The following is a 14,410-nucleotide window of genomic DNA, read 5'->3' as shown; positions in this document are numbered from 1 at the left end:
AGAGGGACCACTTTCAAGAAGGCTGTTTTACTTTGGGTATTTTAAAATACATTCCTGAGGCCTGGAAGAGTTCCCTGTGGGGATGGGAAGAACTACTGTGCAGGGTCGGTGGAGCCAGAGAGAGGTGGCTGGGGCGTGGGGGCAGCGCCATCCACTGCAGCCTTGGAGGCCAGGCACGCTGGGGAGATGCACGCGGGACAGACCTGGCGGAACCAGGCGAAGCTAGTACAGGGTCTCCCGGGCGTGGGTTCTCAGGTGGCGTAGCAGGTGGGAGTTGCGGCTGAAGCTGCGGCCACACTGCGCGCAGGAGTAGGGCCTGGCCCCCGTGTGCACCAGCATGTGCCGCAGTAGGTTGCAGCTGCGGCTGAAGATCTTGCCGCATTCCAGGCACTCCTGGGGGGGCTCAGCCTGCCCAGACACGCCCTCGTCCCCTGCCCCGGCGTGCGTGGCCAGGTGGCGCTGCAGGTGGGCGTTGCGCCGGAAGCTCCGGCCGCACTTCTGGCAGCTGTAGGGCCGCTCGCCCGTGTGGCTGCGGCGGTGGCGGGCCAGGTTGGAGCTGTTGCGGAAGCGGTGGCCGCACGTGTCACAGACGTGAGGCTTCTCCCCGGTGTGGATGCGCTGGTGGCGCGCTAAGTGGGCGCTCTGGCTAAAGCCCTCGCCACACTCGCTGCAGCGGCAGGGCTTCTCCCCGGTGTGGCTGCGCCGGTGGCGGGCGAGGTCCTGCGTCTGGCTGAAGCTCTTGCCGCACTGGGTGCAGTGGTGGGGCCTCGGGCCGCCGTGGGTCAGGAGGTGGCGGGCGAGGCCGGCCCTTCGCATGAAGCGCTTCCCGCAGTGTGGGCAGCTGTAGGGCTTCTCGCCCGTGTGCACCCGCTGGTGGCAGACCAGCTGGGAGCTCTGACTGAAGCTGCGGCCGCAGACCTGGCAGGAGAAGGGCCGCTCGCCTGTGTGCACACGCCGGTGTGCCCCCAGGTGCTCGCTGCGCCGGAAAGCCTTGCCGCAGTCGCCACACACGTAGGGCCTGAGCTCGGGCCCGGGACGCAGGCTGCCCGAGCACTCGGAGCACTGGTGGCCCTGGTCCTTGGCGTGGATCCGCAGATGGCGCTTGAGGCTGGAGCGGCGCTGGAAGGTTTGGCCGCAGTGGGAGCACAGGACGATGGCCAGCTCGGGGGGCGCTGGGGTCTTGGTCTCCGGGGCGCCTGGGGGCTTTTGGTCCTGGGCGTGCGCCAGAAGGTGCTGCATGAGGCGGGCCCGGCGCTGGAAGCCCTGACCGCACTCGGCGCACAGGAAGGCGGGCTCGGAGGAGTGCGTCTGCATGTGTTTGCTCAGGTGCGAGCTCTGGCGGAAGCGGTGGCCGCAGAGGTGGCAGGTGTGCGGCCGCTCATCCGTGTGCGTGCGCATGTGCAGCTTGAGGATGGAGCTGCGGCCGAAGCTCTTCCCGCAGCACAAGCACAGGAAGGACCGCGCGCCCGGGTGAGACCGCAGCTGGTGCGTCTCCAGGCGGGCCAGCTGTGGGAAGCTCACCCCGCAGTCTGTGCAGATGAACTTTATCTCCGGCTCCGACTTGGGGGCGCCCCCAGCCACTTTGACCTCCAGAACTTCACTCCTGTCGGGAGGGGACATTTCTCCACCGGGGCCGCCCACCTCAGGGCCCGGGCCGAGCGACTGAGTGTGGGGCTCTTCTGCCACCCTGGGACTCTCTGCCTGAGACTTTGCTGAGATGGCAGCAGGCCAGGACACCTCTTTCGGTTCCTCTTCTTTAAACGCCTCGTCTGGGGTTCTGCCTCCAAATCCTGGGAAAGAAGCAGAAAACAGGACAGGTCAGGCCTTTTCGGAGGCGCTTCTGGGAATTGCCAGAACCTCAGTGCCTGGAAGCAGAAAGAATCCCAGAATCCTGCAAAGCTGGTAGGTGGGCAGAGGGTGGGTAAAAACCAAATAACATACAGTTTACCGTTTTAAGGTGTATAATTCTGGTCCATTAGGTCCATTCAAAATGTTGTGCAACCATCACCACTATCTATGTCATTCTCCCAAATGGAGACCCATACCCATTAGCAAGCCCTCCCGTGACCACCTATTTTATTTTATTTTAGCTGTTGTAATTAATTTTACTGAAGTACAGTTGATTTATAATATTGTGTTAATTTCTGCTGTACAGCAAATGGATTCAGTTACAGATATATTCTTTTCCATTATGTTTTATTAGAGGGTATTGAATATAGTTCCCTGTGCTGTACAGTAGAGCCTTGCTGTTTATCCAGTCTATATATAATAGTTTGCATGTGCTAATCCCAAACTCCCAATCCATCCCTCCCTCCCACTCCCTTCCCCTTGGCAACCACAAGTCTGTTCTCTATGGCTGTGAGTCTGTTTCATAGATCAGTTGATTTGTGTCATATTTTAGATTCCACATATAAATGATATCATATGGTATTTGCCATGACCACCTTATTTATTTATTGGCCATGCTGCACAGCTTGCGGGATCTTAGTTCCCTGACCAGGAATTGAACCTGGGCCCACGGCAATGAAAGCCCAGAGTCCTAACCGCTGGATGGCCAGGGAGTTCCCGACCACCTATTTTAAAAGCTCAAAGTTTTGGAGGTTGATGATTAGACCCAATGAGCCTTAAAATAGCCCTGTATAGATACAGACATATCAATATATATCTATGTAGATGTATATATCAGTATATATTACCTCATCAAAATAGTCCATTTTTTGCCAAAGAGGTCAAAAAGTCAGGTAGGGACCACCCCTGACAGGCAAAGAAAAACCCTTCAGTGGTCATAAACCCGGGAAAAAGGCCTCTTACCCAGAGGATGCACAGGCCAAGCCTTCTTTGCTGGGACATCTTCAAAGGTTAGGGACTCCTGTGACCAAAGGAGGGGCAGAGATTGTCACTAAGTGAGGAATGGGGCTCTAGGACCTGAGGGGGATGAAGAACTTTCAAGGTTTAAATTAAGAAAAACATGGATTTGCTAAAACTTCAGAGGCAGAGAACTGAGGGGACCAGTCCGGCTCACCAGCACAGCTGCTAGCTCCTGATCTCCAGAGTTCTCCTCTGGCCACAGCTCAGGGCCCAGCGGGGCTGACAGCACTGGGGGAGAAAGAAAGAGCTGTTAGAAGCCAGTCCTACCACCATGTGGCTCCGAGGACGTGCACCCATCATCAGGGCCTCGTGACAGGCATCTTGGCTCTCCCCCATTCCTGTCAACTAGGGAGGCTGCCCCCTTCCTTCCCCACCCTCACCCACCTGGCCCCTCAGCTCCCACCGCACACCAGGCCTCCACCTTCCTTAGGCCCCAGCTCCTCACCGCTCTCTTGCGGGGCCTGCAATGTTCTCTTGGGACCTGGACTCAGTGGCTGCTTTGAACTTGGGGGGCATCTCCAGGCCCCCATCTCAGCAGGCTTGGAGGGCACTGGCTGGGACAGCGAGAGTTCCTGCGATGGCTCCAGGGCTAGAGGCCCTTCTGAGGGCACTTCCTTCTTGGGGCTGTGGCTGGAGACTTGGAAAGAGCCCCCCTGTTCCTCCAAGGTGACCTCTGCACGGGGACAATTCTTGCCAGCATTAAAACTAAAATCCTGTTCAGAACACATCCATGTTAGGTGACGGACAGGACGGTAATCCAAGTCCTACTAACTCCCTAGGGCCATGGGACTGAGGAAAGGTGAGGGTCAGACAGGGAGGGAGTTAGGAGGTCAAGAAGGAGCCGGCAGAGGAAGGAAAGTGGGGTTTAGTGACTTCTTTTTTTTGGCCTCACTGCGCGGCATGCAGGACCTTAGTTCCCCGACCAGGGATTGAACCCACACCCCCTGCAGTGGAAGTGGGGAGTCTTAATCACTGGGCCGCCAGGGAAGTCCCAGCTCAGTGATTTCTTAATGGGGTGATAAAGTCACTGTCTTTCCACCTGCTGTCCAGCCCGCCTGGCTGCCCCCTTCTTACCAGCGGCCCCACATTGCTGGACTCCCTCTGGACACCCTCCAGCAGCAACACCACCTCTTCGCCATCCCTGAGCTGCTGGCCCTGGAGCCGGGCCAGGAGGTGGGGGGGCAGCACGCTCAGGAACTGCTCCAGCACCAGCAGCTCCAGGATCTGCTTCTTGGTGTGCAGAGCCGGCCGCAGCCAGTGGCTACAGAGCTCCCGGAGGCGGCTCAGGGATGCCCTCGGCCCCATGTCCTCCTGATACTGGAAGCACCTGAAGAGCTGGTGAGCCACCTCGGGCCGGGGCCTGGCCTCTGGCCGCCTGGGGTCCTCCTGGCCGGCAGCCTCTTCCTCCTCCAGTTTGACTGCTCCGAGCTGCTCTGGCTCCCGTGCAGCCGGGCCTGGTTCTGCAAGCATCCTTCACCTTGGCGATGACTCACAGTGGTTGCTTCAACTCTTGGGTCTCTCTCTCTCTCTCAGCTCCCACACCTGGGGTGTTAAGGGATGCCTACAGATGTGGCCTCCAGAGGAATCGTTTCTCGAACTGGTCACGAGTAGTGGCTCAGCCTGACCAACACACCAAAAGGCAGAGAAAATGGATTGTTTAGTATTCTCATTCCCTCCTGCAGCATTTAGAAGTTCACCTCACTTTACCCCAGTGATCAAAGTTGGCATTCCTGAGAGAGGACAGTCTGGCTTTCCCTGCCTCTCGATATGGTGCCACGGGGAGTACCTGGCACCACCGAAGATGGATCCTTGCCAAAAATGTTTCATCGTGATCCAATCCAGCCTTTAGACCCAACTTCCAGGTTAAAGGGCATTGCAGGGAATAAAAACAAGTTGGCAGAGAGGCTAAGAGTGATGGTGTTTAAAGGTACAAACTTGTAACAAGTAGTAAATAAGCCATAGAGATCTAATGCACAGTATAACAAATGCAGACAATAATATTGTACTATAATATAATTATATAATATGATACATATCATTACATTACAATCATATTATAACATATAAATGCTGTATATCTTAAACTTGCTTAAGGTTATATGTCAAATTTATAAAAAACAACAACAACAAACAAATAAGTCAAATGTCTCTTGAGGAAACGACCAAACAAATCCCAAAGACAGGACATTATGGGAAACAAGTGGCCCAGGTTCTTCTGAGTCTGTTATGAAAAACAAGTGCCTGGGGCTTCCCTGGTGGCGCAGTGGTTGAGAGTCCGCCTGCCGATGCAGGGGACACGGGTTCGTTCCCTGGTCCAGGAAGATCCCACATGCCGCGGAGCGGCTGGGCCCGTGAGCCGTGGCCGCTGAGCCTGCGCGTCCGGAGCCTGTGCTCCGCAACGGGAGAGGCCACAACAGTGAGAGGCCTGCGTACCGCAAAATAAATAAATAAATAAATAAAATTAAATTTTAAAAAGTGCCTGTAGGGCACACATTGCTCTAGAGGGGACTAACAGCTGATATAACCAAATGCACGAACATTGATTGGATCCTAATTTAAAACAAAAAACAAAAGGCTCTAAAAGCTATTCTGGGGTCAGTTGGGGAAATCTGAATATGGGTGCAGCACTGGGTGATAATGGAGATGACTACCAACTTCTGAGATGAGGTTCCAGTGTTGTGGTATGTAGGAAATTTCTTTATTCTTAGAAAATGTTGAAGGGTTTGGAAGTGATGGAGCATGAGGATTCAGCCACATTTATGGATCAACAAGGCAAATGTGGCAAAATTATAGCAATTGTTGAATCTGGGAGATGGGTGTATGGATTCACCCATTCATTGCATTGCTCTTTCAACTTCTTTGGAAGTTTGAGAATTTTAAAGATAAAAGGTTGGCAGGAGGGGGGAGTAGTTCATGCATGTGATTGCTCTTTGACCAGACTTCCGGACCCTCACTTTCTGGCTCTGGAGGTGGTTCTCAGCAGTCAAGGCCAAGGCCACCCAGCTGACCAGTGCAGGGCTGAGCTCCCACCTGGTGTTCCAATCTTCTTCCCTCCCTGGGTTCCATCCCTAGAGACAGGCTGGGATGAGCCGGGGAGCTGGGATGGGTGGGTGGGTCTCCACATGGGACTTAAGCTTACTGCTTGCAGAAGTCTGTGACAGATGTGTTCCCAAGGCAGGCCAAGGCAGTCTCACTCACTTCAGAGGCCTCTAGTGGGTGCACCCTTGGGAGCTGGGTGATGGCAGGAGAGGCAGTCATTTCCCTTTCTTTCCTAATTTTTTTTTTTTTTTTTTTAGTTCTGGATTCCTCCTTGGTCTACCCCTCTGGGAGGTATCCATCCCAACCCTGTGAGTCTGGCTAGCATTAAAAAAAAAGTGTTTCTAACTGACCAACAGGGGGCACTGGTTCCATAGGACTATTCCTTCCTTTTGGGGTAGCCAAGACCTACCTAGGGGGAGCTGACCCAAGTTCCGCACCCACAGGGGACTCAGTTCAGTCATTCAGCACAACCCAGAAGGCTTATTCTTTGGATATGGAAACCCAATTTCCAACGTGTCTCTGCCCTCCCTGCTCTCCAGCTTCAGGACTGCAAATGAGCTTCTCCCAAACCTGTCCCCCACCCCCACCAGGAACATCCCAGGCAGAGGAATGGGAAGAAACCCTCTTGCATCACTTCCCACCACATAAAGGGAGTGGAGCGGTGCCCGACCTGCTAGCGAGTACACGTCGGGTGTGCCTAATGAGAACACCTTACTGTTCTCATTACTGAGTAAAAATACAAACAACCACAGCTAACAGCTAGTCCTATCACTGACCCATTTTACAGCCCAGGACACCCAGGCTCAGAGGTACAGATATTTCCCCAAGACAGCCCAGCCTTGACAATGGAGCCAGGGAAAAGTCAGCCTGGTCAAGAGCTTTGGATAGTTTAAGTCCCCTTCATTCAGGGCTGAGGGATCTCTGAACCTCCTTTAGAGGTGGGGTGAGTGGGGTATGATGTGGTAAAAGAACAAATGAAACCCGTGTGTTTTAAGTCTGGGCCTAGCGCTTCCCACACAGGGGAGAGGTTTGTGATGCTAAAACACAGACCCAGGCCTACGTGTGGCCACCTGACCAGCCTCCCTCCACCTCCCTCCAGCATCTTCCCAGCTTCCCTCCCTCTCCCCCACCTACCCACTCCCTCCGGCCAGTCTGCAGTCTCCCCCCACCACTCCAGAATCTCCCCAGCTTTCCCCTACCTCCATTCTCTCCCCCACAGCCTTGTCCAACGTCTGTTCCTTCCTGCACTTTGGCACATGGGGCTCCTTCCACCCACTGGCACCTCTCTTCTGGGACTCCACACACACCACCCACCTGGCTACCTTGCAGTTTTAATTATTGAGGAATGCATGAAAAAATGTCTGGTGCAGAAAAGGTCTTTACTAAATGTTCAGGAAAATGGGTTTTTGTTTTATTGTGTTTTGGTAGCATGAGCAAAATAATTAGAGAACCAATCACGTGTGATCAGGAACACTGTATTAACAGCTGGCATGTACTGAGTGCTTATCTGTATGGGCTCTGCTTAGGGTCCCTTCATCCCACTCCAGTCCACGCAGTAAGTTATAATTTCTCCATTTGACAGGTACAAAGACCAAGCTCTGAGAGGATGGGTGACTTGCTCAAGGTCACACCAGGGAGAGCCAAGATTTGCTTTAAGGGGAGAACGCTGATTTTATGGTGCAAAAGCTCAGAAACAGAAAAGGACCCAATTCCCCTCCCACCCTGTGCGATTTGCCTAGTCTTAACCAGAATATTACAGCATGAATCAGAAAAAACAAGGCCATTCCGATTTCCAGCCCTCAGGCTTAGGCAAGTGGGGCGCCGGAACCTTCAGGGGAGGTCTCTCCAAAAGGTTTGAAAGAGGTGGAATTCAAGGGACGAAGGCCCTGGAGAGTCTCTCCCTCCCCCCAAGTCTCCAGGACAAAAGCTTTGTTAATATGCGCATCTGTGGGGGGTGGGCTGGGTTGCTGGGGGAGCTTTTCAGCCATCCTCCGATATTTGACCAGCTTAATTTGGAACCTCGAGAGGCGGAGAGGCTTAGGCTAGACCAGCCTGGGGTGGAGGTGCTGCCACTGGACCCACCCAGACAATGGGAGCACCCAGAGCCGGGGTCCTCGGCCAGGGGCTCTCCCTTTCTCCCTGGATCGCTCGTCTTTGTTGGCCGGGCTCCCCTCCAGTGCTGGGCCGAGTCGATGAGTCCGGTCCACCTGGGGGACCGTGGAGCCTGCCTTCCACTCCCCAGCGGGTACAGCAAGCCCACGACACAGGAAGTCCAGCGACCCTCCCGAATGTCCCCATTGCCACAGGCCCGCCAGTACTCCCCAGCATGGACCAACCACATCCACCCAAGGCTTTCTTCCAGCACCCTAATCCCCCATCCCACCACAGAGGCCTGGAGCCCCCTTTCTCTCTCCAAGCTACAACGAACCCTTTAAGTCTGTCCTGGAAGCCTGTACCCCAGGCCTCCCTGCAACTCACCACTCGGGGTTCCCACTACAGAGGTGTAGGTGCTGAGGGGTTCTCTGAGGGCCCCCAGGGCCAGAGTCAGCCTCGGCCAACCTGGGAAAGGACTCCGGGAAAATGGAACAGGAAGTTCCCTTCCCCAATCCCATCCAGGTGGTGAGGGGGGCTTCCTAGAGTTAACCCTTAACCTCCCAGTTTGGGAGTGGGGTGGGGAGAGGGCGGGGCCAAAGAAATAAAGACAAAGCAGTGGATCCAGATTCCAACCCAGGCCTGTATTTGAGAGTCTAACTACCCCTCCAAGTAACAGCTGCCCCCCTCCTAAGCAGGACTGGCCCTGTGCCGCTTGGCCGTCTGTCACCCTGTACTTTTTTGGGGGACAAGAGTTGCCATTTACAAATGCTTGCTGGGACTTCCCTGGTGGTGCAGTGGTTAAGACTCTGCGCTTCCACTGCAGGGGGCGCGGGTTCATCCCTGGCCCAGGAAGTTCCACATGGTGCTAGGTGTGGCCAAAAAAAAAAAAAAAAGCTTGCTATGTGCCGGGCAAAGAGGATACTGAGGTAAACGTGAGGGACAGTCCTGAGCTTGCACGCCAGGGTACAGGAGCAAACCACAGGTGCTAATTAGAAAATGGAACAGGACCATGTGATGGGGAAGAGAGGGCACTGGTCGGCACTGGCACCTAAAATCCTCCCAAGAATCTTTAGAGGTGGCTTTTGTCCCAGCTTTACGAATGACCAAGCAGGGGCTCCCAGGAGGCGAAGTGACCTCACCAACAGCCTTGAGTCCAACTCTAACTCCAGTCAAGCCTTTCCCTTTGCTCTAAAGGGCCTCTTTGCGTCATGCCCTTGTCTCCAGCCAGATGGGCACTTCCTCTGGGGAGTCCACGGTGCCTCGCTGAGCGTTCAGGGCTCCAACCTGCTCAGAGGCTGCCCCGACGGGCGGCCAGATGCTGCGCTTGCTCTGGCTCCTCGGCCGGGTCTTGTCTCCTGCACTTAACAGCACCTGGGCTTCTCCTGTTCCTTTATTTTAATTGTCTAGCGTGGATCTCATTGGACCAAAGCTCCCTGCGGACAGTGGTCCGTTTCCCTTGTCAGCTCTGCATCCTCCGCGCCTAGCCTAGCGCCTGGCACACGTGAGGACGGACAAAATGGATGAGGAACCGCCGAGCAGAGAGTCCACCGCCCTCCGAGGTTTGCTGGCACCCCGCACCGGGCACTCCACAGCGCGGACTCCCGCTACCTCGGGGGCAGTCGGGGGCTACTGTGCCCCCCCTCTCTGGGGCGGGCCAGGAAACCCACCCGGGGCGGGACTATGAAACCCCACCCCGGATGTGGAAAGGAAACCCCGCCGCTGGGCCTGGCCTGGGAGGCGGGGCGGAGGCGTCTCCTGTACCCCTATACCTAGGCTGGACCATCACACCCCCTCCCCCGGGCACCACCGCTCCTGCCCCGCCTCTAGGACTGACACGCGCACCTATGGCTGCCGCCTTCGAGGACGAGGCCGTGTCTGACCCCTGGGAGTGGGGGCAACTCGACCGGGAGCTGTGGGCCTTGTCTAGACAGGATGGGGGAGAACTGCAGGAAGGAGCGTGGCCTCCTCGGGTAAGGTGGTCTCGGTGCCTCGGGCCTGGAGCGTCCAGGTGAGAGCCTGGGGGAGCTGGCTGGGAGCACAGACGGAAGGCTCGGTGTTTGCTGTTGACGCTGTCTTCCAGACCTTCGACTCAGGTGCACACCTTTCCTGGAAATCTGTCAGAAAAGCAGAGACCAAGTTGACCTAACTCCCAGAAATAGCATCCAGGCAGAAAGGCAAGTGCCTGGAGTGAGACAAGACCAACACTAGCTTTTGGCCTCCTTCAATCCTAACTCTCGGCCCAGGTATGGGCTTTGGCTAATACCCGCGCTCCTGGCCCACCACGCGCGCGCACCATTCATTCGGGAACTATTTCCTTCCCCGAGTGTGTCCGGGCATTGTCCCTGACCCCGGGTACCCAGTACTGAATAGAAGGGACAAGTGCTGCCCCCTTGAGGCTTACAGACCGGGCAGGACCAGATCACGGGGGCAAGGTTTATTAACTCAAATTACTTTGCAGAAATAAAGGGCTTAAGTGAATTCCCTAGAGGTCCGGTGGTTAGGACTCAGCGCTTTCGATGTCTGGCCCGGGTTAAATCCCTGGTCCGGGAACTAAGATGCTGCAAACCGCGTGGCGAGGAAAAAAAAAAAAGAGCTGAACATTTAAGTCCCTTCACATTCGTCCTTATCTTTGAAAATATCAATACACTCCCCTCTCCCAGAGTGTTAGCCACTGAGAGACGAAAATTCTTGTGAAGATGCTGGATTGCTACTTTACTCCATTTACTAAAAATGATAAACGCATCTTCAAAGGACTTTTAATATAAATCTACCTGTTTAGGATATATATCAATATCTTCTAAAATTATCTTGAAAATGCACACTTAAACTATTCTAGTTGTTACCTTAGATTTTGGGGGGAAGTAACTGGTGTCTAAAAAACAAACAAAAACAAACCCCAACTTACCATTTATTTATTAAATATGAAAAAAAATTAAGTTTAGTATTATCCAGGTCAGCAAAAGCACCTGAAAATAGTGATGGGGTGATGGGGTCTTCTTCTTTCCTCTTATCTCTTCAGAGATTGCAAAAGAAAAACAAATTTCCTTGTATTTTCAGTTTCCTTAGGATTCCTCCATTTAGAATTATTCAGGGCAAAGGGAGAAATCCTTCTCCAGCTCTGGGAAGAATTACTATTAAAAACACTATGATCCCTTGATTAGCCTTTGGTTCATCCAGAGGCTTAAATGCCTGTCTCTTAACTGCATTAGTAACATCTTTTCCTACAGCCATAACCCCAGCATTTTCCTCTGGGTGGTTGCAATCTTGATGGAGTAATTGCAGTGTTTATGGTACAGCCAGATCCCTCACTAAGGACCAGCCCTGGTACAGAAGCACTGGGGATTTTGATAAGAACAGGAGTGAGCATTGCACCTGTCCTGGTCTTTCTTCAGTATCTGTAAACTAGCTATCTCCCAGGTGTTTCATCTTGTCTCTTTGGTAGGAGCCAGCCATTGGCTCTGCAAGCCCGAGCTGCAGTCTCAGTTTTGCCATTTGCTGCTGTGTGACTTGGGCAGATGGTTTAATTGCATCCCTTCACTCTGCTGCTCAAAGCTCTTCTGTGGCTTCCTATGGCACTTAGAACTAAATCCAGACAGCTCAGCCTGGGGCTCATCCCACAGCCCCTTCCTACCATGGATCTCATCTTCTGGCTTCTTTTCCTTTTCCTTTCAATTCCTGAACATGCCAGTCTGATCCTGCCCTGGCCTGGAATGGATGCTCTCACTCACATCCCCACTTTGCCAGTTCCTCTTCATTCTTTTTTTTTTTTTAATGAGTTGGTTTAATTCCAGGTGGTACAGAATTCAGGACAGAACAAAGACTTAAGAACACACTTTGGCAGGATTCTGGGCTAGGTTTACTCTAATCTCACTGCTAAGGTAGAAATGACTGAGAAGCACTGAAGAGAGGGTGAACCACTGTATGACTTTAAAAAAATTATTTATTTATTTATTTGGCCACGCCAGGTCTTAGTTGCAGCACGCGGGATCTTCGTTACAGCATATATACGGGTTCTAGTTCCCTGACCAGGGATCAAACCCAGATTCAAACCCGGATCGCCTGCATTGGGAGCACGGAGTCTTAACCACTGGACCACCAGGGAAGTCCCTCACCCAGCCACTTAAACGCAAGCTCCACAAGACTGGCTTTGCTGCTGTTCACTGCTGTATCTCCAGTGCCCGGCACATAGTAAACACTCACTAAATGTGGATTGAAGGAATATTCCACATCAGACCTTGTCTTTCCTGGTATTCTCTATTTCGGTAAGTGTAGAACAATCCATTCAGTTGCTCAAGCCAGGTACTGGGATTTATCCTTGACCCCCTTGCTTTAACTCATTCCCACATCTCATCAGTCTCCAAGTTCTGTAGGTCTGATAGCCTAAATATTTTTCATATATGTGTTTCTCTACCTCCACTGCTGCTACCAAGTCCAGGTCACCATCATTTATTGCCTGGATCATAGCAATGGTCTTATGGTTTCTCTTCATTCATTTCCTTTTTTTTTTTTAAGTAAACTTTTAGGTGTAATGTACAGAAATTGTGCGCAAACCAAAAACGAAGAGCGTGATGAGTCTCCACCAAGCGAAAACAGCCCTTTAGCCAGCATCCCAATCAAATTAGAATTTACTAGCTCTCTTGGGCCTACTCTGGTGCCCCCTTCTGGTCACTTCCCTTCCCCCATAATCGCTATCCTGACTTCCAACCACAGCAGATTTGTTTGGTCTGTCTTTGAACTCCGTGTAAGTGAAGTCACACAATAGGAACTCTCATCTGACCTTACTCCACAGTGAGGGAGTCATCCACGGGTTGCTTATTCCCTGAATAGTATTCCCCCATTGTGTTATTTGTTCATTCTACTGTGTCTACACGGGGGTGGTTTTCCGTTTGAGGCCACGCTTAGTAGTTCTTGTAGGTCTCGGGTAACCATATAAGTGCGTACTGCAGTACTTGTGCCCAGGAGTGAATCGCTGTGTCATAGGGTATGTGGATGGTCAGGTTCAGAAGATTCTGCCACACTTGTCCAGAGAGCTTGTACCATTTCCCCTCCCACTGTCTGCAGACTCATCTTGTACATTTCTTGCCCCAGTCCTAGGATCAGCTGTTTCTCCATGGAACCCTGATTTTTTTTCACATTATAAAGCATTCACAAAAATAGGATTTTTAAAAGGAGAGAAAGTAAAATTAATGGAAGTTCTACATTTTTTTTCACACCCAACTGAGTAAAAAAAAAAAAAAATAGGAGACACTAGTGAAAGACCACACGCCATGTAGAGGAACGAGTCTGAGAGCTGAGGGTAGGTGCCAGAGAGTGCAGCAGGAGGAAGGGCTGAAAAGGACATCAAGGGTGGGTGCCTGAGTGCCATTGTCATCTGCTCCCAGGAGGGGTCCTCAGAGCTGAGCCAATCAGAATGCCTCCTAAGTACTCCCATCCCCACCTGCTTCAGTGTCTTTAGCTTTCGTGAGTGAATGTACCTTAAACTCTACCCAAGACTGGGGCACCCTTTAGGTATCAGATAGCAGGAGGTGACTGCAGCAACAGTGAAGGGTATTTTAGGATGATGATAGTGTCCTGGTTTCCTAAAAATGCAGCAATCTCTATAGGGAAAGTAACTTAATTTACTCTAATATCTACCTCCAAAGAGCCAAGTGGAGTGACTCTTGAGCTTGGTCTCAACAGAGAATCCCCTCCCTGCCTGTACTGTAAGCTGTCTTTAGCTCCCAGGTAGAGAAAATGTTCTGGAAGGTGGTATGTGGGTGTTTGGGGGAATATATCCAGTCAACCCTACTAAGTTTGGGGGCTTTTCTGGCCTTGGTGTTCACAGCTTGCGTGGCTGAGGCTGAAGCTGCCAGCCTTGACAATCATGGTAAGAAGCACTTGGAATTGCTGCCTAGGGAGGAACCTCCTTTCCTCCTGGAGCTTGCCCAGGGCAGGAGAAAGCCATTTCTGCTGACTGTGATGGGCAGGCTTCTGGGCCAGCATCACAGCTGAGATCCAGGAGCCAGGTTTGGGGTTGGCAGCCTCTCTGCCTGCCCTGTTGCAAGATCAGATGATAGTCTTGTTCACCCACTGGAAAGGAGCAAAGCCTCCACAATAAGAGCTGCTGGGTAGTTCCAGTTGCTGCAAGGCAAGGGCATCAAGAATTGGGTGATGAGTAGGCTCCTGGTTAGACATTGTGATGTAGCCATACAACAGAATATGCCGCAGTTGAAAAACAGCAAGGCACCGCTTGAGAACAGTAGAACTCTTGACACATAACCATCCGTCCAAACCTGCCCTAAGACTTGACCAAACTCTAGCATAGCTTCTAGCAGCATAAGGCCATGATGACCCCAGCCCCCCATTAAAATGCCTGCCTGAGAAAGCTCAAAGCTGCCAGGAAAATTTACTGTTCATTCTAGCTAATGCC

General features: G+C 52.5%; 1 protein-coding gene across 1 annotated transcript; it reads right to left on the bottom strand.

Annotated features, from left to right (window-relative positions):
* Positions 1–222: 222 nt before the first annotated feature.
* ZSCAN10 (zinc finger and SCAN domain containing 10) lies at positions 223–4,338 on the bottom strand. Its single transcript, XM_030848548.3, has 5 exons — positions 3,943–4,338; positions 3,314–3,581; positions 3,023–3,087; positions 2,812–2,869; positions 223–1,790 (listed from the first exon to the last, which is right to left on the bottom strand). Exons 1-5 carry the CDS (start codon positions 4,336–4,338, stop codon positions 223–225), a joined length of 2,355 nt encoding a protein of 784 aa, XP_030704408.2.
* Positions 4,339–14,410: the final 10,072 nt, after the last annotated feature.

The sequence above is a fragment of the Globicephala melas genome, chromosome 15 (assembly GCF_963455315.2).
Source record: "Globicephala melas chromosome 15, mGloMel1.2, whole genome shotgun sequence".
Lineage (NCBI taxonomy): Eukaryota > Metazoa > Chordata > Mammalia > Artiodactyla > Delphinidae > Globicephala > Globicephala melas.
Note: the sequence above shows the minus strand (reverse complement) of the source record. Positions and strands in the feature narration are given on the sequence as shown.

Bases quoted from the DNA above. Each gene is read 5' to 3' on its own strand.
- ZSCAN10 (XM_030848548.3), bottom strand. From the start codon at position 4,338: ATGCTTGCAGAACCAGGCCCGGCTGCACGGGAGCCAGAGCAGCTCGGA. The intron at 3,582-3,942 runs GTAAGAAGGGGG...TGTTCTGAACAG, and splicing joins CCAGCAATGTGGGGCCGCTG to GATTTTAGTTTTAATGCTGG. The intron at 2,870-3,022 runs GTGAGCCGGACT...CTTTGGTCACAG, and splicing joins AGGAGCTAGCAGCTGTGCTG to GAGTCCCTAACCTTTGAAGA.